Source organism: Drosophila persimilis, unplaced genomic scaffold (assembly GCF_003286085.1).
Source record: "Drosophila persimilis strain 14011-0111.01,24,50 unplaced genomic scaffold, DperRS2 tig00000431-arrow-pilon, whole genome shotgun sequence".
NCBI classification, from domain to species: Eukaryota; Metazoa; Arthropoda; class Insecta; order Diptera; family Drosophilidae; genus Drosophila; species Drosophila persimilis.
In genome coordinates, this window is record NW_020825312.1 from 4722035 (window position 1) to 4744587 (window position 22553).

General features: G+C 46.7%; 2 protein-coding genes across 3 annotated transcripts in view; one reads left to right on the forward strand and one right to left on the reverse strand.

The window, feature by feature from the left end:
• Positions 1–8390: 8390 nt before the first annotated feature.
• On the reverse strand, positions 8391–8860 carry LOC6597087. Of its 2 annotated transcripts, none has more exons than XM_002022226.2 (2): positions 8706–8860; positions 8391–8662 (listed from the first exon to the last, which is right to left on the reverse strand). In XM_002022226.2, the coding sequence occupies exons 1-2, from the start codon at positions 8810–8812 to the stop codon at positions 8482–8484; spliced, it is 288 nt and encodes a 95-aa protein (XP_002022262.1). In that variant the 5' UTR covers positions 8813–8860; the 3' UTR covers positions 8391–8481. The 2 variants fall into 2 exon arrangements, with proteins under 2 accessions (XP_002022262.1, XP_026845710.1); XM_026989909.1 differs by having other exon boundaries at positions 8391–8645; positions 8706–8858.
• Positions 8861–18101: 9241 nt separating this feature from the next.
• LOC6597085 (echinoderm microtubule-associated protein-like CG42247) overlaps positions 18102–22553 on the forward strand; it is a 36358-nt gene continuing 31906 nt past the window's right edge. The window contains exon 1 of the mRNA XM_026989657.1: positions 18102–18978. Coding sequence (XP_026845458.1) covers positions 18124–18978 — 855 coding nt within the window. The 5' untranslated portion in view covers positions 18102–18123. The remainder of the gene's footprint in view (positions 18979–22553) is intronic.

The following is a 22553-nucleotide window of genomic DNA, read 5'->3' on the forward strand; positions in this document are numbered from 1 at the left end:
GGGAAGGCCTTCGAGTTTTAATTGCCAAATCGAGGACGGGGTCGGGCCAGTGGTTGCCTTCGTCCTGCCACAGGAGCAGCACAAAATTTGGGTTTAATATCATTGCGTGAGTGGATCCCATTAGAGCAGAGCAGATCGCACACGTAAGTAATGCTCTAAAATGGAATTTTTTTGCCCTGTTTGTCCAGCATTTTTTACATAACCCAGCCACACATTATTGTACTTGTAATAACAATTAACAATTAACTTTTTATGGGGTCATGCATGTTGTTGTACATATAATAAATGTTTGTTAATGCCACCTATCGATGCTGTTATTACTTCTCCCTCCGCTGCCTCCGGTGCCTGCGGTGCCTCCGCTGCCCTCCACTAATTATATATTACACTCGCGTACGAGTAGTTTGCATATGGTTGCCGTAAATTTGGTTGTAAATATGAGGCATTAAAGTAAAAAAGTACGGTAAAGAGGGACTTCAGACTTAAATCCATCGAATGGCGTAATCACACATCCGAATTAATACATGTATCGATGTGTCTGTATCTGTGGATGCGGTGGGCACACAATACATTCTTAATGATTTTATTGCCCGTGCTTCTGTAAATCCGGGATCCAACTGCTGGGTGGCTGCCTTTTCTGGCGCTATGTTAATTGTGCCTGATTGACCCCTGCGCATGCCGAACGAAAATGATAATCACAAATGACCGGAAATTGCAGTTAAAAGTTATTGAGAAATTTCTCTTAATAATCTCATCACAATGGGTAGACCACATCCTAGAAATGCTCTTAACCAGCTCAAGAATGCTCAGAGTTTAATTAAGAAATATTATACAGAACACATTGTAGTTCCCCATCCGTTAACGTTTAGGAGCTACCGAAATCTTGGCGCAATGAAGAACTTTCTGAGCTCAGGACAAAAATAAACAGGAGGTTTGGCTTATGCCGATCCATATAATGAAGGCCATCTGGATAGTGACCACAGATGACCACAAATATTGTCCTGGACATAACCAAGATGCATTAACCTAGGACATGTGTGGCGGAAAATGTTTCTCTGCCCGGCAATGCGGCGTATGCGTAATGTTTCAGCCAACATCTGCTCTGCCCTTTACCCTTTTTGGCCATGCGTTGTGTCAAAAGACAGAACACGAACCGCAGGTGCGGTGGAGTCTGCCTTCTGTCTGTGTGAGTGGAGTCAAGCGTTTTTGCATACTGTGGCTATGGCCACATGCATACAAGGCACACATTTTTGTAAGCAGAGTTTACAGCGCGGTTAACAAATATTCATGGCGCACATGGCGTATGAGTGTTGCCCTTTCAGTTTCGTCGCTTTAGAACTTGGTAAAATGCGGACGCGGTGGTCCATGGTGGCGTGGAGCCCAGCTGAAAGTCAACTTTGTGGTAGCACGTGGGTGCTGAAAGGTAGTGTTTGGAGAGACAACCAACATATTAAAAGCAAGACTTAAACACTTCATTATACTTTCTAATTTCCTTTTTATACTCTTGCAGAGGGTGCTGTGCGTTTTTTCAGCTTTTCAGTTTTCAATTTTTCCTCTCTAAGCTGACCTAAATCTAAACTTCTGAGTCACTCGTTTTTCTTACGCTCAGAACTGCCGATGAATTTATATTTACTGAATGAAAAAGTAAGATAGTTTAATATATTTAATTTATTATTAAAATCCACAAACAAAAAGATCGAGAGAATATGTACGAGAAACTACAAGAATATGCGATAGACATAGGTCCATAGATAAATAAATTGGAGAACAAAATGTATGCAAAGTGAGTTATTCTCTTTTCTTGGAAAACAAAGTACCAAGGGACATCATCTAGTCCTCTAGAAGCCTTCGTTTTATGATTAACAAAGGGAGAATCGGAGAGCAGACAAGGTACAGCTTCAGCTCGAGGCCAGGTCGTACGTTTATAAAGATAACAAAACGTTTAAATCCATACAAAAAGTAATAAAGATCATGCTAGCTCGTGCCTGAGTAGGACTTAAATTGGAAGACAAATACATTTCAAACTCAGAGAAAAGTATCTGCAAAAAGAATCATGCATGGGCAATGTGGGAATGGGAATTGTTGTGGATTTTATTTGAAATAATTGTAAAAAATAAATAAGAGGTCCAAACAGGAATTTCAGATACAAAACGGTTACGACGATCGGTTCGAATAAAACGTTCCACGCCGGCCACACACATATCCCACCACACGGAAACCGAAATTAATTGCACAAGTGTGATGTTGTGAAATTACAGAGAAATGTTAAATTTGCTTAAGCCTGGTAATGAGATATCCTGGCGATGTCAACAGCACCTCCCACCTCCCACACACACACAGAGACACATACATAATGCGGACCCACACGCACAGAGTTGAGATGCTTAAGTACGAGTGGAGCTTAACGCATTTTTGCAACACACACAGGCATACCCATGTAAGGCCTGCGAAGGCCAGGACAGTCAGGACACACAGACAGACAGACAGTGAAAAATATGACACCCTATTTCCGTTTCCCGTACGCTGACAATAATGGCAGACAATATGGCGCAGCTTACGCCCAAAAGTGATTGCCACACCAGCCGCCAGCAGACAGCAGCTAACCAAAAGTTTCTTTGGATGCAAAAACAAAAAAAAAGAGGCGCATACACAGACACACACCGTGTAAAGAGAAAAGCTGGCAAAAGATTATATGTCTGGGATTTTTGGGGTAATTTAAGCGGCTTTTTGCCAGGAACCCAAAAGGAAAAAAAAAAATCTAAGCCCAAAAAATAAAAATTATATGTAGAGCGGAGGCTAACCCTGCGCAAGTTTAAAATTAATTTTCATTAAATGTGGCGCACACAAAATTGTTTTAAAGTGATTATGGCCGTGGAAAATTATTCTTCTAATAGAGGACCAAGGACAGGATGGGGATATGGGCGATGGGCGATGGGGATGGGGATGGGGATGGGCTGGGTCTGCGGATGCGGATGGAGTTGGGAATGGGAATGGGAGGGGAAGGTGATGTGGATGTGGATGAGCATGGATGCTCTAAAAGCAGGCCACGGCTGTTGACAATGATGGCGCATTTAAGGGTATTAGGCAGGAAGTCGGGGTATGGGATATATGTATATATGTACGTATATGTATGTTTTTGAGTGTGTCTGTATTAGATTCAGTGGCTGTGTTTTAAAAACGAGACACAAAATGAGGTAGCAGGAGCATTTGGTCGCCCAGCCATCAATACTCATATGTATGGCCTTTTCAGAAATTTTTTAATAAATATCTTTTTAATTATGCATAAATTATAATTAACTACTCGGTTCTGGCTGCCGGGCCGTCGCTCTCAGCCCCTCGGCCACGGGCATCCAGGCGAACGCCGAGTGTCAGCCGAGGCCGAGTTGCAGTCCCGTAATAAATGCAGGACGCGCATAATTAGTGTTAATTATTGAATTAATGCACTCGCTATTGTAGTTTCATCGCCATCCCCATTCCATCTGTGCTGTCCGTTCCAATTTCAGATTTGCGATTTACATTTTTTATTTTTCATCAGTAAATATAATAAATTTAACATGCGCTGCGTATATGTTTTAATTATGCCTTTAAGTGATTTACATTGATATTTCGCGCCCAAGCGAGATTTTCAGCACATGGTAAATGCATGTACACACATCTGTGTATAAAAACAGAATAGCAAAGACTAATGAGCTGCACTTCAGGCTGAATCGGAATGCGCCAAATGAATTGATTGCTCCAGTAAGTGGAGTTCGAATGGTACAAGTATTCATGGAAGCTATGGAAGCTTTAAATATCCACTCAATCGTAAGTGCATGATGATGCAGCTTTAAATGATGCTGCAGCTTGATGCATTTATTTAAAAATTCAATATACTATTCTGCATCCATTATTATCTCTACTCCAAGAGATTCAGTTTCATCTAGCTTCCTTGAGGTAGGTGCACGTTAATTCCATTTGCTACCATTTTAATGGAAGTAATGAGTCGAACAAATGTATCGAAATACTAACCAAAACTAACTGGACTAATTGGAACGTTTGTTTGCAATGCCAAGGGATATCTACTACAGCATTGTGTTGGCTTATCCATCCACCCAGCCACCCCGCAAAACCCAACCGAGAAGCAATTCCTCAGAAATTACCTGCGAATAAAAATATAATACCATCGAAAATTAGAGGACAAACCACTTTGTAAGCACCGCAATCGGTTGCCATGGCTGTCTCTGTCTCTGTCTCTGGCTCAGTCTCTGTCTGTGCATTGGTCTGTCTCTTTCACACCCAAGAAACCTCTCAACTTTATTTATTAAAAGTGCTTATTACTTTAACACTTGAGCGCGATTTAACACGATTTGCTCAAGTATTTTCGTACGACAACGAGGACACATTCCTCCTTGACTCTGCCGGGGCCGGGGCAGGCGAGTGTCAAGGTATGTCGCTGTCTGAAGCTGTCGGTCTGTCCTGCTGGTACTGCTGCTGCTGCTGCTCGAGTGTCCTGTGCTGCCTCGCTCCCCCTTTCCATCCGCCTTCTGCTCAGGATCCTTGAGTATTTAGCTTACCTACCAGACACCAAAAGCAGTTTCATCTTTTTCATGTGCAGGAGCAAGAGCAGGACCCTGCCAAGGAAGCTGCTTCATCATTTTTACTCTTTTACGTGCCTCCCACCCACACAGTCACAGGCACAGACACAGGCACAGACACAGACCCAGACACAGTTGTCCTTGTTGGCTCAGTGCGAGGTGGGTCCTTGCTTGCTCTTCAACGCCTGACTGTTGGCTGTAGATCGACTTGACTGCCGCCTCTTGGCCTGCCCTGCCCTGCCCTGCCCTGCCCCGCCATGCACTGCTACGAGAATCATTGCCAGCATTTTGTTTGGGTTTTCTGACTGGGGCCTGCCCCTAATATTGCCCTTGACTGTTGTCAACATGTTCAACGTATTTGTTGTTTCAGTTGTTCTTCCTGCTCGGCAGATCCTGCTCCAGCTCATGCTCCCGCTGTTGGCCTTTAAGTGTGTTGATTTCATACAATTAACTTTTTGTCCGTTTGTTTTGTACGTCTTCGGATTCTGCTGGCATTCGCCATACACGTAATTTCCTGCTCCGCTCCGTTTTCGGGGGAGAAAGCCACTGACATCGTTTGACAGCCACGTGAGTTTAAAGAAGCCGCAGGAAAAGCTGAGTAGAGCCGGGCCGAGGCGAGTCGAGGCGAGGCGAGGCGAGGCAAGAAAAGCAGACGCTCGACGTGGCGTATACGCAACGTGAATTGTTTTTTCCTGCCAAAGCATGCCGCTAAAATTTAATATTTATTTTTATGTTTTTTGATTTAATTTTTCTCTCTTCCGACCTTTTATGTGTGTGCATGTGCGTGTGCGTGTGTCTGTTGGTGTTCGCCGCAGTCATGCGGGTTTTTTAAGGGGTTTCTGCGTTTTGCTGCTCTGGGGATTTATGAAAAAGTTAGTTTTTCTTGTTATTTTTACTGTTCAGGTAATTTTTATATTTATTTTTATTTTGTCACGGGACGCGTTAGCTTCACGTTTTATATTTTTCACTCCTCTTTCTTTTTTTACGATTTCGAGCGCAAGTGCGTGTGTTCCTGCCTATGCGACTGCGGCTGTGTGACATGCCATTTGTTTTAATTTACCCGACGTACGCAAGCGAATTGTTTTAATTTATTTGGCATTAAGTCGAAGGCATTAAAGCCACCGGATCGCAGCAAATTCGAACATTTCCAGTCACGATTCAATTGAAATCGGACTGGAACGTACACATTTTCTGGCTATTCCGACAAATCTTTGCTAATTTATCGCATTTGCATAGATTCTTCTTCCCCCAAAAATGCCATAAAAAGCAGATCTATAGAGTATCTTCTTGGTGATTAATGCATCATAATTAGAATTTTGGGTCTGAGTACGTGCATAATTCCACGTGGCAGCCCCATAAATCATTCCCCTGTACGAGTATCCTATCGGTAAGTATCTCGGTGTGTGTGGGGTGTGTGTGTGTGTGTCGTAATCTAACCACCAAATTTGGCTGTCTGTCAAAGACACTTAACTTTTGTGCTGGCAGGTTCAGCTCCGAACCGTTTTGGCAAGTGTCAGCGGCAGCAAAGACACACCACGACACACCGCACAGATACCCTTGGAAACGCACACTGGCAGAGAGAGAGAGTGAGAGAGAGAGAGTGAGAGAGAGCCAAAATAAATGTGTTTTGCGTGCGCTTAAGTGCTCATTAATTTGGAATGTCAAACTACGAGTATGTTGACTAACGCAAATGCTCCACGTTTAATCGTTTCGAAAGGGACCTCGTTGCGGGCTTGATGAGTAGTCGGAGTAGTCGGAGCAGTCGGGAGTGCTAGTGCTTCCTGCCAGGCCATGGCGCATCTCCGTCAAATTGATTTAGAAGAGCTTCATAAAAGCAGGCAGCCTGTAGCCTGGTCAACAACATTCAACCTGCCTCACAGATGGGTGGATGGTCGGCTACAGGAATGCCCGGAGAACTGCCAACCGAAAGGCATTTAAACTGAGATATTTGCAAATGTTGCTGCTAAAGTCTCCCCCAGTCAGGTACTCCTATTGTTGGCTTAATCTCCAGCCTGAATTGGGAGGAAAATGCGGTCGGCCCAAAAAAGATTCGAGCACCCCCAGTAATGTGCATCTAGAGGCTGGCCGACGTGCCTACCTTGCGGTCAGTTGTTGCACGTTGCACGTTGCTCGTTGCTTGGCTGGGAGACGTTCGGCTTGGCTTGTATTGGCCTGCTAATTGAAATTCCAACACACAAGGGTTAGCTGTGTTCCGGGGATCCGGAATCCGTTCAGCGAAGCCGAGGAACAGAACAGAAGAACTGTTTGTTCCAATGGAGGGAGAGTAGCTCCCAACTGAAGATAATTAAAGTTTATAAATTAAATCGTGCATAGATTTACGGGCTACTTCTTTTGATATCCTTTGGTCTGGCGAAGCTCATGTTACATTCCATTTAATTATACAAATGTAAAGAAAAGTAAGAAGACCGTGTTGGAAACGCTCCTTTCAGCGGGTGAAATGCATACCAAAGGCACCTAGGAGTATCAGCTGTAATTATTTTGTACAGCAAGGGAACTAAGCTAAAGACTGCGTTTATTTTAATACTCCTAAATATGTAAGTACTTCATCGCGTCTGTTGCATCAACATGGGGCATAACTTATCTCCACAAAAACCATTTTCTCCACTCCTACGAGTGTTTGTGCGAAAAGCAGTTGGCATTCCATCATTAGGAATTAAGTAAAAGTCAGTGGCGGAAGTTAAGTACTTGTCAAGTGATGAGCATGCCAACGGGTAGCGAGGCTGGATGGAGTTCTTTGCAAGGCCAAAAGTTCCCAGAGTATGCGGGTTACAGCGAATTCCTCGCCCTTCGTTCCCTTCCTTTCCTTCGCTGTTTTTTTTTTTTTTTTATTTTATTCATTCTTCCTTCTGATTCTGCTGCTGCTGCATCCTTAAATATTTTCCCTTTAATTAAAATTTCAACAAGCCAGACTGGGCGGCAGGGAGGAGTGCAGACATGCCCGCATAAATTAACTTTTGCGTAGGTGAGCTGTGTGTACGAGTATGCCGTGTGGCATGTGGAGTTGGGCTTGGGAGCTTGGGAGCCTGGGAGTTGTAAGGGGAGCGTTGTAAGCCTGGCGTAAGTGCCTTATCTTAATGCCCGCCATATCTGGCCTAATGCATATAATAGGCCAGGCCTGCTATTTAAAGTCTAACAACCCTTTTTATATGCAAATTGTTGCGCCCCACGTACACGCCTTAACGCCCACGCCCACGCCCCTGCCCCTGCCCCGCACCGCCTGACAGACTGCGTTGCCCTGGCCCTTCCCGTTTCCCCTTCCGGGTCCCGTGGCAACTTGACATTTTTTCTAGATACGACCCAGCACTGTGAGAGGAAGTCTCTCCCTTTTTTTAATTCTCCCTCATTTAAACATTTTGTGAAAAATGCATGTGTGTGTATGTGTGTGGGCGAGTTTTTCTTCTCCCCGGGCCTGTATGCGTGAATTCTCGTAACGCTTTCAACTTTTTACACGACTACAACTACCACTACAACTACAGCTACAACATGGCCTCTCTTCAGTGTCTCTGTGTGTGAAAAATGTTAAAATAATTTGCAATTTAAATAGTTTTAATTAACTTTCACTAATTTGCTGTCGCTCAACCTACACAAGTTGGCAAACTAATTTTAAAGTGATTTATTATTTAAACAGCTTGATGATTGGCAGCGCCCAAAAAAGAGACGATTACAACCCACAACCTGCAACCTACAGCCGAACTGCCAGCGGCCTAATTAGGTAAAGGTAAAGGTGCCGGAGTCTCCGGGAATTGCCCTGCGGTCTGCTCTTTGACAGCGTGCAAATGGTGTAAAAATGGCAAATGGTTCTGGCAGCATGCCCAGGAAACGAAGCTAGTTCAATTTATTGCCAAACTTCAATTAAACTGCGCTCAGATATAGAACAGAACGCCGAATCCTATCGCCGATTCGGGCCCTCGTCGTGCGTCCAGAACCCCGTCGCAATACAGCCGCCGCCGCCATAGCACAGTTTGTGATGATGCCTCCGCACTAGGTACAGTCCCGGCAGCATCAGAAGCAGGATGATCAGCAGCATGACGCCGATTGTGAGCATTTCCCAGTCTAGGCTTGCATAGAATCTATTCATATGGAGGGATAGCATCAAGCGCGCTCCACACTCACCGCTGCCCCCTGGCCAGGATGCCACACTCGGTCGCGGTCTCCGTCTCACTCTGGTTCTGGCAGCAGGGATGCTGCTGGCAGATGCAGCTGGATTCCGCGGGATCCATTTCAACTTTCAATGATATCGGTCACATGAATTTTGAATTTTGAATTTGGAATTTGGAATAAATTTAAATTTCTACATATTTTATTGGGGACTTTTGCTTGGCATGGTTGTCAGAAAAACCGAGCAACTGATCGATCGACAGGCTGGCTATGTACTAGTATGTGTATTTGGGTTTGATGCGCATTTTATTCCGTGCGATTGGTTTTGCAATCTTAAGTAAATTGTGCTTAACTAGTATTTGAGTCGGGCAAATGCTTGGCTTATCGGGCCATTCAAGTCTGGGCCAAATTAATAAAATTATGCAAATTTAAAAGCTGGGCCATAAATCATGGCTTCGAAATGGCCCAAAGGCAAATAATGGCAACGTCATTAGATAAATTTATCTCGAATGCCGAACAAATTGAAAAAAAAGAACAACTGACAACAAAATGGCAAACAGAAGAGGAAAATCAATATTTGAAACCGAAAATGTACAGTAATCAGCATAATATGGGAAACCGCCATTAAAATCATTATGTACCACGTTTAATGCCTATTTATGGGTGATTTCAATTTAAGTAGCACCCACACCCAGCCCCAGACCCAGACCCAGATCCCCGTTCCAGAGACTGGCGGGAAAATGCGAAAACAAATACCGAATGGTACTACGGAATAACAGAATAACGGAAAACGGAATACGGAATACGGAAAACCTGCTGGCGTTAATTTTCAATAAAAAGCTGCTCCGCGAAAAGTAATTAACAACAAATTACGGAACCGTAGCGAACAACAACAGCCGCAACCAACACACTTAAAGCTAATTAAATTTGGCTCTCTCCCGCCCCCCTTCCACAACGGGAGCCACATCGCAACAGCTGGAGGCGGCAGAGTTGCCACCATGCGCCACAACTAATAAATAAATAGAAGTGATCAAAACTTTTTGGTATTCATTTGGAAGAAATCAAATAAATTAACCGCTGACCCACAGCCAACAGCCAACAGCCAACATCCAACATACAATTTCCAGGCCCAACCTAATTGATTTGCCAATAAAATTCACAAGACTTCAACAACAGCCTCAAAAAAGGAACCCTCAGCCACATGGAGGAGGCGCAGCCTGTAATTTGTAACTGGCCAACTGCAAGACCCCAAGTAATTGACGCCACCGAAAGGCACACAGGGTCCACGCTCACACACACATATGGACATTAATTACCGCAAAGTAAAGGAACCAACGACCACGACCACGGGCAGGGGCACAGGCAGGGGCACGGGCACGGGCACGGCGAGAATCAGAACCAGAACCAGAACCAGGACGACGAGAGCTGAAAACCATTGGAGCCAAGCGAAGCGAAACTAATGTGCAACGGCATGTAGAAATGTCATTTCTGTGCAATTTTTGTTGCTCCAGTAAATTATTTTTTCAATTTTTCCCATTAGAGAAACCGCATCAAAGCAGCCGCAACACCAGCGCCCACCACGGATGACCACTTCAACGGGACAAACCGAACCTTTAATCAGTGTCAGTGCTGCACATGCAAATGGAGTCCTAGTAATTGAAGGTATGTACATACATATATATTCGTATCTTTCTTCATTAATAGAGCTACTAAGCATCGTATTGTTGATGAAAATCGTAGGATAAGTTTGCAATGTTCCGCAGTAGTCTGGCATCATTGGTTAGACAAAATAGAAGGTTTCCTGCTGCTGTGCTCTCATACAAAAGTTGTGCAAAGTGTTGTGCCCTCTCGCTGAAATGGAATAACAAAACACAACAAAGGCAAAGACAAACAAAAAAACAGCAACGGCAAAGGCAATGGCACTGGCACTGGCAAAAAGTATCAACAAATCAGCAGTGCATTGGTGCAGTGCCGACCATGTGAATGCCTCAATGGCGCCCCACAGCGCAAATCGCAATCATATTAAAAGCAGAGCCGGAGCGCCAAACATTTGATGCCAAAACAGAGCGCTAACGCGCGGACAGAACATGTGGCATGTGGCGCGGACAGGCATTCAAATGGGGCTGGCTGCTGCGGCAGAGCGATCCCCAACCTAAACTAATCATGGCTACCCATCAACTGTGTGTGCGGGGTGGGGAGGGGCGAGAGCGAGGGAAAAAAACCCCAAAAACCGTAACACTTTGCCAGGCATTTGCATTTTCCCGGGAAGAGGGTTGAATCAACAGAGGAGCCACAGGGGGAGAGAGAGAGAGAGCCAGAAAAGGGGCTGCCTCAAAGCGAATGCTGCCAAATGCTAATTTCCTGGCTGAAAACTTTTTTGGTCATTTGCTTTATTAACGAAAAAAGAGCCAGCAAAAGTCGGCCAGAGCTTAACCCACTGGAGCCAAAACATAAGTGCACTAATCATGGTGATCATTTGGAATCATTAGGAGATCGGTTGGAGATGGGAAATACAGCTTGACAGTTCGTCATGGGTTCCCTGGCTACTGCCTGGACACTGCCCCACTAGAGGGTTAAGTGAAATGCTTAAGTTTGAATTTGATTTCAAAGACGCAGGATGTGGTACTAGGTGCACTCCCCACTCCGCATTTCGACCCAGCATTGCGTACGTATAACTCGTTAATGGCGAAAGTTTCTGCTGCTGACAGTATCAGAGATGTAGATTGGACCCGACCCAGCCTCCTCCGACATGATCTGACAAAACCCAAACAAGCCTGATATATCTGCTTATGCAAGGGTTAAGTAACGCATTTATCAGGCTGGGATTGCGAAAGATGGCCACACAAGGCATGTCCATCATGATGATCATAATCGTAATGATAATTTGCTGCATACGCAACAAAAATTAATTGCGCCCACATGCAACAGGAATCCAACGAAAGCCCGGCCACAACTGGGAAACTTGGGCAATCGCATTCACACATTCTCATGCGGAGACAATTGAAACTTTTTGTACAAGACGAGGAGTGTAGGAGCAGGACGACGACTACGACTACGACTACGACGACGTCGACAATTCTGTTCTCATTCACATTTGAGGACATGGGCTTTGCTTTTCTTTTTGGTCCGTCCAGAGCTTGACATGCGTTGGCCCGACCCTATCCTCATCCTACTAGCCATTCAGCTTTGTGTCCTTATGTGCCGAAGCATGAGTACATATAAGTTGGCCAAGCTGCTGGCCTGCTTGTGGTCGGCTTGCCTGCCAGCCATATACCCATCCATTCATTCATTTTGACATGGCAGCTGCCTGGTCAGCCACCCCTCCCACTCCCACTCCCATATCCCATTTGCCAGCCCATTTGCCCATCCGACCATCAGAGGACCTCTTGTTGTGCACGCCTTGCTTGCGGTCCCCTACATCGGACGAGAGCGGGCAAAATGCAACAGCTTCGACATGGTGGGAGTTGCAAGAGTGCAGCTGAGTGGCAAGACAAAGCTCGAGTCCTCGGCGGAGTTGGAGTTGGAGTTGGAGTCGGAGTCAGAGTCGGAATCGGAGTCAGTTGAGTGCCTTTGTTGCGGTTCATTCAGTTGTATATGGTTGGTTATACGGCCAAATGTCGCTACCCTGGTTCGCCCCGTTCCTGGCTCGCCTTCTTGTGGCTGTCGCATTCTTCAATGTCTCCCTTTAGTAGCGACATGGGCTTCATACTTTGTATTGAAAAGTTTTCTCGCGCGACTGACAGCAGCTGAATGCAGGCGAAGACTGCCTTTTCTTTCCGCACATACATAGGAGTATGTACATTTATATACTTGGGACTTGGGAAAACTTTTGTTAGGCCATAACCCAGCAGGCAAGTGGGTCTTCGTTTGATTTTCGATCACTCGCCAAACATTCATCTCACCAAATTGGGTATCACAGACTCTTTGGAGCTGTTCTGTAAGTTACTCTCCTCAACTACTTGTTGGCCTCTAATCAAAGATTGCCAAGGACTCTGTTCGGAGTTCGGTTGCGAACAACTTTCTGTTATTTTTATGTTAACCTTAATGTTTATCCCACTGGAAACTATGAAAATTCTTTGCTTAATTTGCCCACAGAATGCTTGCTGGGTTCACTTTTTGTCCACGGCAGTCAATGTGCTTCTTTCCCACTATGGTCCCGCCATGGGTATGTGTTTGGGCATTGTCCTGGTTGCCATTGTTTAATGGTCACATTAAAAATGCCTCATTGTTGGCTCTGTCGTCGTTGTCAACTTCTGACCGCGCCCTTTGCACAGTATTTTCCCCTGCATTTTCCCTCCCTCGTATTCGGCTTCTCTTCGCTTCATCGCCCCATCGCCTCATCGCCTCATTGCAACTTCTTCTTGTGGCACGGCGCAGGAAAGTATGCAATACAAAATGCATGCTGGCGGCAATGGACTTTTTAGTGCCTTTCATTGGATAGTGCTGCTACATCCACTGCTGCACTTCTGTTGACTCTCGCGCTCCCAAATGAATGTGTGTGCTGCGCTGCACGTGAGTATATTAGCTGAAAATTTAAGGCGAGCACGTATGTGTGCTCTGCTGCTCCTGCTGCTGCTCCTGCATAGTGGGCTTTTACAGCAAACAAAACATCTTTTGTAGCCATCGACTTTCGGTGGACTCTGCGGCAGCCGCCACAGCCTCGAATGGGGCAGCGGCAGTGGCAGCGGTAGCGTCCTTCATGTGAACACAATTCCGAAAGGCAACAAGGTGCTGCACTATCCTCCGTCCCTGCGGTATTTGAAAGAGCTTATTATGGCAGATGCCTCGCCACCCCCTCCTAAGCACGCCCATACATACTCTGATTGGGTGCTGAAAAATGGGAGAGTTGCAGGAAGGCAGGGAGGAAGCTTATTTGAGTTGTTAACTGATGAGGGCGTGACTCTATTGGGTCTTCTGCTGGTTTGTTGTGTGAGTGTATGCTGCTGATAATTGAAAATAAAACTGGAAACTGGCTGATACAAGCATATACGTTTACTGATAAAAGTATAGAAAAATCGCACATGAAAGGAAAAAATCTATTAGCCTGAATTAGTTCCAAAAGATCCCCGAAGCGCAATTAGTTGCTGATAAAATTGTCAAAGTTTTTCAAAATTTAGGCACAATAATATTTATGCTCATTCCAGAAAATGGCTCGAAGACCACAAATCACGCAGCTAGCCGGAAACGGCATTAAAATAAAACATTAACATCACCAAACGTTGCGTCGCCCCCACAAAAATGTGATTAATTTAAAGGAGTGGGTGCAGGGCGTTGGTGGCTGGGTGGAACACGAGGGAGAGTCTCCTTCTAATACAAATCACGAGTAATAGCATTGTAATAAAAACAAATTTCCCCAAACGTTTGGCCTAATTGTACAATGGACAAAAAATGGAAAAACTGAACAACACCAACTGAAAACCAACCGACAAAAATGTTCTTGTGGGGGCGTGGACCTCTGGCTGGGACTGTTGCTTGCTCGGGTGACCACCGTGACACAGAAAATTTCACAGCACTGCCGAAAGCACTGAAATCCACACAAATTGTTCTGCCCAAGGAGCCCAAGGAGCCCGAGGAGCCCAAGTTGCATGTGAGTGGCGCATAAGCAGGAGTTGCTCTGCCAAGGTGCTGCACGATGGTGGATGTTGACGTTGACGTTGACGTCGTTGACTAAGTCGACGACAAAATACACGAATATAAACCCGTACACACGTACAGTAACACGGCCACTACTACAACAATACAAACACGATAAGCCAAAAGTGCGATTTCCTCCCCCCTTTGGACGCTGTCCCCCCGCGTGTTAATGTGGGCGTGAGGCGTGTGGGGGTAGGGGCAAGGGTAAGGGTACTGTGGTGCAGTGGCTCGAAATGTGAAAGAAACCAGTTTTTGCTGTACCTCATTCCATTTTAATCGCTCTCCGTGCATTTCTAATTTTGTTTTAAACATTACTTAGTGCAGCCCCCAACCCCCAAATAATCAAACTGAAACTTCATATTTCTACACTATATAATTGTTGCATTTTATATAAAAAAATAGTCCAACAAGGTTATCTCAGCTAAGTCTAACATTTGGCGACTTAATCGCTACGTTTACGCAAAACAAATTTCAAAACTTTTATTATGAAGAATATCATGGTAATTGTTTAGGAAAAGGGGCAGATGCTAATGCTACCCACGCTATAAAAACATATCTCAGGTATTCGTTCCCAAAATTTAATTAAAATCTTACTTCAATAAAACAATTTTTAATTAATTTGATTATTTTTTATGGTTAAAAAAATTTAAAACCTATGAATTAATATTTATTTATTTCATGGTATATCCCAGCGCTACAAGTTTAAACTTATTAAAAGTCACCTTCAATTGATAATTCATACAGAAAGTTATTTAATTAAGGCTAACACTTTTATATTAAAATTTTAGAAAATTTACAGTATAGTGCTGCTAGTTTAGATATTTTTTTAAATTATATTTCTTTTTTAAATGTATTTATTAATAATATTTTGATCGACTTCTCAACAATTCTTTCATTGGAAAATAAAATTAATTGGCATACCCAATTGATTTGAGGTTGTGCTGAGTCGCTGATCAAGGGGTAAAGAGTAAAGGTGCCTTTTGAAAGAGTAAAGCCAAGATCAGGGCAGGCAACCAATACGGGCTTAGGATATACCACCTATAGAAATTCCTCGATAGCCAACAAAAGCTTCTACCGCAAGCACAACAATTAGAGAGGAGAAAGATCCCTTTGGCCATGCCACTGGCTGAGGTAATAAGTGGTGCAATGAGAGGGCACAAAACTCTGAAAGGTGAAAAAGCCAAACGGCTAAGAGAACCTAACGAATGGCCTCCATGCCACGCCAGACCATAGTTTTCTCCCTGTGCAGGTGTGTGTGTGTGTGAGTGGGGTGGTGTGGTGTGGTGTGGGGTGGGGTATGGGCTTGGCTTTGCCTGCGGTTTGTACGAGTTTAAGCAGCGCACAATTAGATGAGACGAGGCTGAGAAGGAGAAGGAGAAGTAGAAGTAGAAGTGGAAGGAGAAGTATAAGTAGAAGTAGAAGGAACCGATAAGGGGCAGCACGGCAGCGGCATTAGCCCCATAAGTCAGTCACTCACCCATACACATGCACATACACTGAGGAGAAGTGAACGTGTAATTCGAAGCGCGAGGACTTCCAGGAGTAGGGGCCTCTGCTGGCGTTCTGTGGGAAAATTGGCTGCGTCGACGACGAGTTTAGAGTGGACACAGACGGCAGCAGGTCGCAGCAGCAGAAGGCAGAAGGCAGACGGCAGTGGAGCCCGAGGAAGCACAACAGAGGCACATGAAACACAATTCAAAAACACTTTGACCGGCAAAGTTGCCACACGGAATTTCTTCTTGTGCAACGTCGAGGAGCGAAAGAAAAAGCAGCGAAAGGAGCAAAGTTTCGCACTTTTGTTTTGGCCAACTTTTCTTTGGGATATGTTTTAATAAACTTTCCATCGAGTTCATTAAATTTGATTCAAGTAAATGTGTTTGTCTTTCGGTCAGTACCCTCCTGCTGCTGTTCCTGTTCCTGCTCCAGCTCCAGCTCCTGCTCCACTCCGCTCTTCCCTGTGTCCCCGGAAGAGAGTGTGCCTTAAACAAGTTGAGACAATTGCGACTGATTGATAGTCAATTAGTGGAAGTGGATGCTGATGCTGATGCCGGTCTCCTTCTCCTTATCCGCCGCACCCCACTGCCACTGTTGCAAGTGGCAAGAGCAACAACTGTTTGTGCATAAATAACCCAAAACAACAAGCAACAACAACCGCCAGACCAAAGTGTCATTAACCTAATTGCCGCAAAAGAAGCTACAGAGGAGCTACAGAGGAGCCCAAGCGGAGAAGCCCAAAAAGGGGAAAAAAATCTACGGCCATAAAACAACTTGCAACGTGTTGCAATAAAGCCGAATTTGCATAAAGCAGGTAAAACTCAAACCCACAAAATGGTAAAAAAAAAAACAAAACAAAACGAATTCTCCCGCTGCCAGTAAATATTTATTTTTTGTTGCAATTGTAAAATACACGAGAAATTCCAATGCAGTGGAGTGTCTGTGTGAATGGGTGTGTGCCTGTGTGGCTTTGTGCGAGTGTGTGCGAGGATTGGTCAAAGACACAAGAGACCTATGCCACTTAAGTCCGGGCCAGGACTTGGGCCGTCTGCCGTCTACCGTCCGCCGTCTGCCGTCTGCAATTTTTCGGCTCTTGCAACTCTTGCTGTGCCTTGCATTCGTCGAGGGCCCCTCTCCACTTGTGGCAGAGCTGGGTTGCATAAAGCAGAGCCGGGCAAATAATACGCGATATTTTCGGCCTCTCCACTGCAGTCCGATAACGCCCCAGCCCCGGCCCCGGCCCCTGCCCGACCCGGAGCCGGAGCCGGAGCCGGAGCCCGGAGCCCAGAGCCCGGAGAAGTGTGAATGTTTGTAGTGTGCTCGCCAAATGGTTGAGTGGGGCTCTTTGGTCTGTTTACTGGGACAAAGGAACTGGTAGAGTGCTCGCCGGACAGGCCCATTGAATCGTGCTCTGGCATGGAGACGAACGGAACGGTCGGCGGTGGGCGTTGGGCGTTGGGCGGTAGGAGACGGGACTCTGAAGGGCCTCTGGGCAATGGAGAGCATTGGACACATTGCATTGAGAGTTCCGGTCATATCGATGGCAGAGGGGCTGGCTACAGACGTGGTTAGCATTTGATAGTTCTGAGAGCGACACTTGAGAGGCCATACATGCATCTGTATAGGGATGTAGGGACAGGTGCTAGAACACGGTTATGAATGTTGCAATTTGGGCCAGCAAATGCCCATTTGGTGAGAGCTGAGAGGTTTATCCAACATCAAATGTGACAAATTCCACATGCATTTCTCAAGTTCTCGAGGGGTTCTCAGGAAACATACGTTGCGACCATAAAGTGTATACGGAAGGGGAATGGAATATGTGTTGTATTCCAATGTATAATGTACATGAATATTTCGTCTACTTGCAGGGGCGTAGAACATCACACATCGCTGGACAAGCCGCGACTGCAGGCGAGAACAAAAACCTTAAGGAGTTTACCTTGAGAAAGGAGCACGCGAAGAATTCCATTGCGTCGACGCGGCGACGGCGTTGCTGTTGCTGTTGCTGCCCCTAGCAATTCTTTTGACCACAACAAATCTAGCACGCAAGGTGTTGTAGGAAGGCGCTCCTAGCCTTAAGAGTCTTAAGAGAGCCTTCTCCTTCGCGGCGAACATGAACGAAGAGAACGACGATTACCTGGCCCACGAAGCCGCTGCCATGGCGGATGAGGAAAGGGATGTGGACGGTGGGGACGGTGATGGGGACGGGGACCTGGACGGAGATGGGGCTGGGCATGGGCATGGGCATGGGCATGGCCGCAGCGTCGCAGCTGCTAATAACGAGTCCGTGCTTGGCGGCCAAACAATGCCACAAATTAGTTCGAACGCACAGCTCGAGGGAAACGTTTCGCCAACACCGATACCGACCCAGACAACGACGTCCCGCTTTGATGATAATCTCCAGAATAATAATATTAGCAACAAGCACAGCGGCCACGGCAACATTAACAACAACCACAGCAGCGGCGGCGGTGGCGGCGGCAATCACCAGCAGAACGACTCCAGCCTCGGCGGCCTCGGCAGCCCCCTGAAGAGCCCCAAGCGTAACATCTCGTCCAGCTTCCGGATACAGAATGCCCCCTACGATGAGGACGAGGACCTAACGGCCGGCGACTTGCAGCCAGACATCGCCGGTGCATCTGCTGCAGCAGCTGGAAGTGGTCCTGGTGTTGGTGTTGGCAATCGGCACGTACCCGGCACGGACTACTGGCAGCCAAGGAACGGCGGCGGCTCAGTCCACGGCGGTGGAGTCCAGAGTGGTATCCAAAGCGGCCATCAGAGTCGGGCCCTCAGCCCGAGCTACCTGGACAACATGAGCGAGAACTCGGAGCAACCGCCTGTTGTGCCCCTGGTGCGGTCCAAGTCGCGGCCGGAGATCTCCAGTGCGGCGGCCTCCCGCTACTCCAATCTGTCCTACTGGAAGGCCCGGCGCGTGGTTTTCTACCGCAACGGGGACCCGTTCTTCCCGGGGGTGGAGCTGCGCTACAGACCCGGGCGCGATGTCACGTCGTTGGACAACCTTCTGGACAAGATATCGCCCAAGATGGATTTGCCGCGTGGGGCACGCTATGTCTTCTCCATGGACGGCGACCGGAAGTATCATCTGGACGAGCTGGAGGATGGCGCCTTCTATGTGGTCTCCTCGTTCAAGGCGTTCAAGGTGAGTCCCGACGCCCCCTTGAGTCCCGTGACAGATTCTCATTCTCATATTCTGCATTTTGCATTTTGCATTTTTCATTATTTTGAAGTTTAAGTGAAAGTTTTCACGTCAGCGCAAAAATCAATATAAATTTGAATATTTTGGTATAATTTTATATGGTTGTGCCACGGCTCCCACTCGCTGTGTGTGTGTGTGTGTGTAATACCTGGCCACATACGTATGTATGTATGTACATAAAACTATATACGAAGTTTTGGCGTTTTTCGCTGCTTCTTTTTTTTGCGGTCAGCTCTCACCCACTCACTCCCCCCCATCGCCGCTCAGGGTAAGGCAGGGTAACGGTCACTTGGCCTAAAAATCCGAGCCAGCGCTTGAGTTTTCTTCTTTGTTTTGGTCCGTCTTCCGTGGAGTGGGAGTGGGAGTTTCCAAGGGGTAGGAGCCACGCGGTTGCCACATTTTTGCATGCAAACACTTTCGCTTTCTCTCCATCCTTTCTTTTGTGTGCTCATTCTTGCCCCATGAGCGTGTGCACTGGTGTGCGTGTGTGTGTGTGTGTGTGTGTGTGAGAGCCTCTCACTTACATTGTTGGGCTGGATTGTGGGGATTTTAGCCCTAAAAATGTAACAATACCAACAATTAGCTAGAGCCGACGCCAACGCAGGAATTAGGTCTTACGTTGTACGCTCGAATGAGAGTGGGAGTGCCAAAGAAAGAAAGAGAGGGACAGAGAGAGAGAGCCAGAGTGAGACAGAGAGAGGCAGAGAGAAAGACTGGGCACTAAGAGAGCGGCTCATTTTAAGAGAAACAAGGGAGTGCCCCTGCTGAAGGACTGCCTTTGCCGTGGAAGCCCGATGACAGATCATTTTCGGGAAAGCTTTCACAAAAGTGATCCTTGCTTGATATCCTTTATATCAAAATCAGAGTTTATCTATCCGTACTCTGATTCCTGTGAAGATGAAGTTTTTGTTAACCGGTCTTCTCTTTCCGGAGATACTTTTCGACTTCCCCCCCCTTCCCACAATGCCTCCACGAGGCAGCTGACAGAGGAGGAATCTGCACAAATCACTCGCAGCATGCGGGCACAGCAATCAAGAGTCTGCCCATCCCACATCCGACATCCTACATGTCCCCAGAACATCTATTGAAAAAGTTTCCACCTTCCGTTTGAGAAACGCGAGCGAAGTGGAATGGGACTGAGACCAGTACCAGGACGGGGACTGCGACGGGCACAAAGAAGTAGCGTGAATTCAAGCAAGTCATAATCGATAACGACCAAAGTCAAAAGCCAGCGCCAGCTATGCGTATAATGCAGTCTGTGAGTGAGCCGGAGTCAAAGAATGCCAGCGCTCAAGACAAGGAGGCGGCAGCCAGCAAAAATCCCCCCATTGCCAGGTCCTCCTTTGAGTTCCAGCTGCACCTCCAGCTTTGACTCTGGCTCCGGCTCCAGCTCCGACTGTGGGTCCTGTGCCGACCACGGCACTGGGTGCGGGTGCAGGTTCGGGTGCGGCCACGTTTTTAGCTGCAACTCCGGATAAAACCCGCCCGGCAAAGGCAATTCCGCGCCTGGCCTGCGGCAGGCAAACAAAAGCACAGCATGCCACCTCCTGGCTGCCTCCGCTCTCATATGAAATCTAAACTTATGATGAAGGCGACCGTCCGACCTCCTGCAGAGCCGGCGGCACTCTCACCCGCTCTTGCATTCCCCAAGCCCCGCTTTGAGCAGTGTACAAAAGGCAACAAAGAACAATAGGGGGAGCAGGAGCAGGAGCGCCAGAGCCAGAGCTAGAGCCAGAGCCAGAGCCAGGCACATAGTACCATAGTATACTCGTATATACACATCAAATGGGAAAATGCATAGAAAATCACCCGCCACTTCGGGCTCTCTCACGCGAAAAAGGCCAATTTGGAAACTTGTGGCGTTTCACTTAGGGAAATTAAAAATGTATGCAAAAACGGAGAGAGAAAAGTGCGCAGAAGTTCACCCTGAAACGGCTTGGAGAGCTAGCTAATAATATAAATTAATTTCGCGGCCCAGCCACACCACACCACACCACACCACACTAAAAACTGTTTACAAAATCATTTATGATAATTTATTCATCAATCCCGGCTCGGCCCGCCCCGGACCGGCCCGGCCCTGCCCGGCACGCGGTACGACTCTCGCCGAGCCAGCCCAAAATTTGAATGATTTTGGGTGCAGCAAATTGCATTAACCTTGTCAAGCAGCGGCAAATAATTGCACTGGTAGCGTGGCACACTGAGTAGGTGGTTCGTGCTCGCGGCTTGCAATCAAAAATTTTTAGCTTCTGGCCATGCAAAGGTCGCCGAACAGTGGAGTGCGTAGTAGAGGGAGTAGACATCGTAAGAGAAAGGCTAATCCGATCGAAAAAACAAACAAAAAACATTACAGTAGATCCCTACATGGAATGGAATGTTGTTAAGAAATTGTTCGACGTTCCAACAGATCATTAAAGTCATAATCACGAAATACTCTAATGAAAAAAGTAACATATAGGAGGAGTAAATGTTTCTTTGGGGTTTTTGACCATCTTCAATCTTCTATCACTCTCTAGAATTGTTTTAATGTTGGCCAATGCAATTTGTAAATTTCTTTGATGACCTTAAATAAAATTCCATTTAGATGCGGCAACTGACCAATTTACCTTTAGACTGAGATATATATCATGTAATTTAGCTGCAACTGCTATGAATTGGCCCGAATTGGCCCGACCTGGCCGACAATGCCACTGTGCCATAAATACGCCTTAGAGGTGCAGCACGCCAATTATGAATGATGGCCACCGCTGCACCCCGAAAAAATGCTGGCCAAGAAAACGGACACGGACACGGACATGGACACGCAGAGCTGTTGGCTCTCCCATCCAGGGCTGGGTCGGTCAGAACCACAGCCCGTAAAGAAATTAAGATTTTTGGCACAAACGTGAGCGGCATGCCAAGAAAAGTAAAACCAAGAAGCCGAGAAGCCGAGACCAAGAAGAACAAAGGCACGCAAGGTCGGCAGCGTTGTAATTAACTGCATATAAAATGCGGGTCGGTCAGGCAGGTGCAGGGGCAGGGGCAGAGGCAGGGGCCTAGGGAGGGAGAGAGTGACCAGATTTCACGTCAATTATTTCCCCGCTTCGTGGCTGAGCAAAAGCAGGCGCCCAGCGCGCTGGGGAGGCGGCAAACTTATGGCCAAACAAGCTGCAGTGACATGTGAACAAGATTAAACCCAACAGACCCATACGGCACACCCTGGCATCCACACCTCGCCACAACCGGGCCAAAACTTCAGAACTCGCCTTTGGGCTATAAAGCGTTTGATAAATTTCGCTGCCATTTACGTGTTGCACGCGCCAGGGATGTGAAATGTGGATGAACCGGCAAGGGGCGGGGGAGGAGAGCCACGGCTGGATAGAGGCTGGTTGGCCGGTTGGCGTTGGCGTTGGCTGACTCTGCGCGGGCGGAAGGACGGAAGGGCGGAAGGGCTGAATGGCTGAAGGCAGAGGCAGCTGTCTCCGTTGACTGCACCTGACGACATAAATTGCGCATTTGCGTGTTCGTGATCCTTTTCA

What these genes read in the sequence shown, in the direction of transcription:
- LOC6597087 (XM_026989909.1), bottom strand. Translation starts at nt 8,812, where the DNA reads ATGGATCCCGCGGAATCCAGCTGCATCTGCCAGCAGCATCCCTGCTGC. An exon ending in ATCCTGGCCAGGGGGCAGCG is followed by an intron (nt 8,646 to 8,705) that starts GTGAGTGTGGAG and finishes ATGCAAGCCTAG; the next exon opens with ACTGGGAAATGCTCACAATC.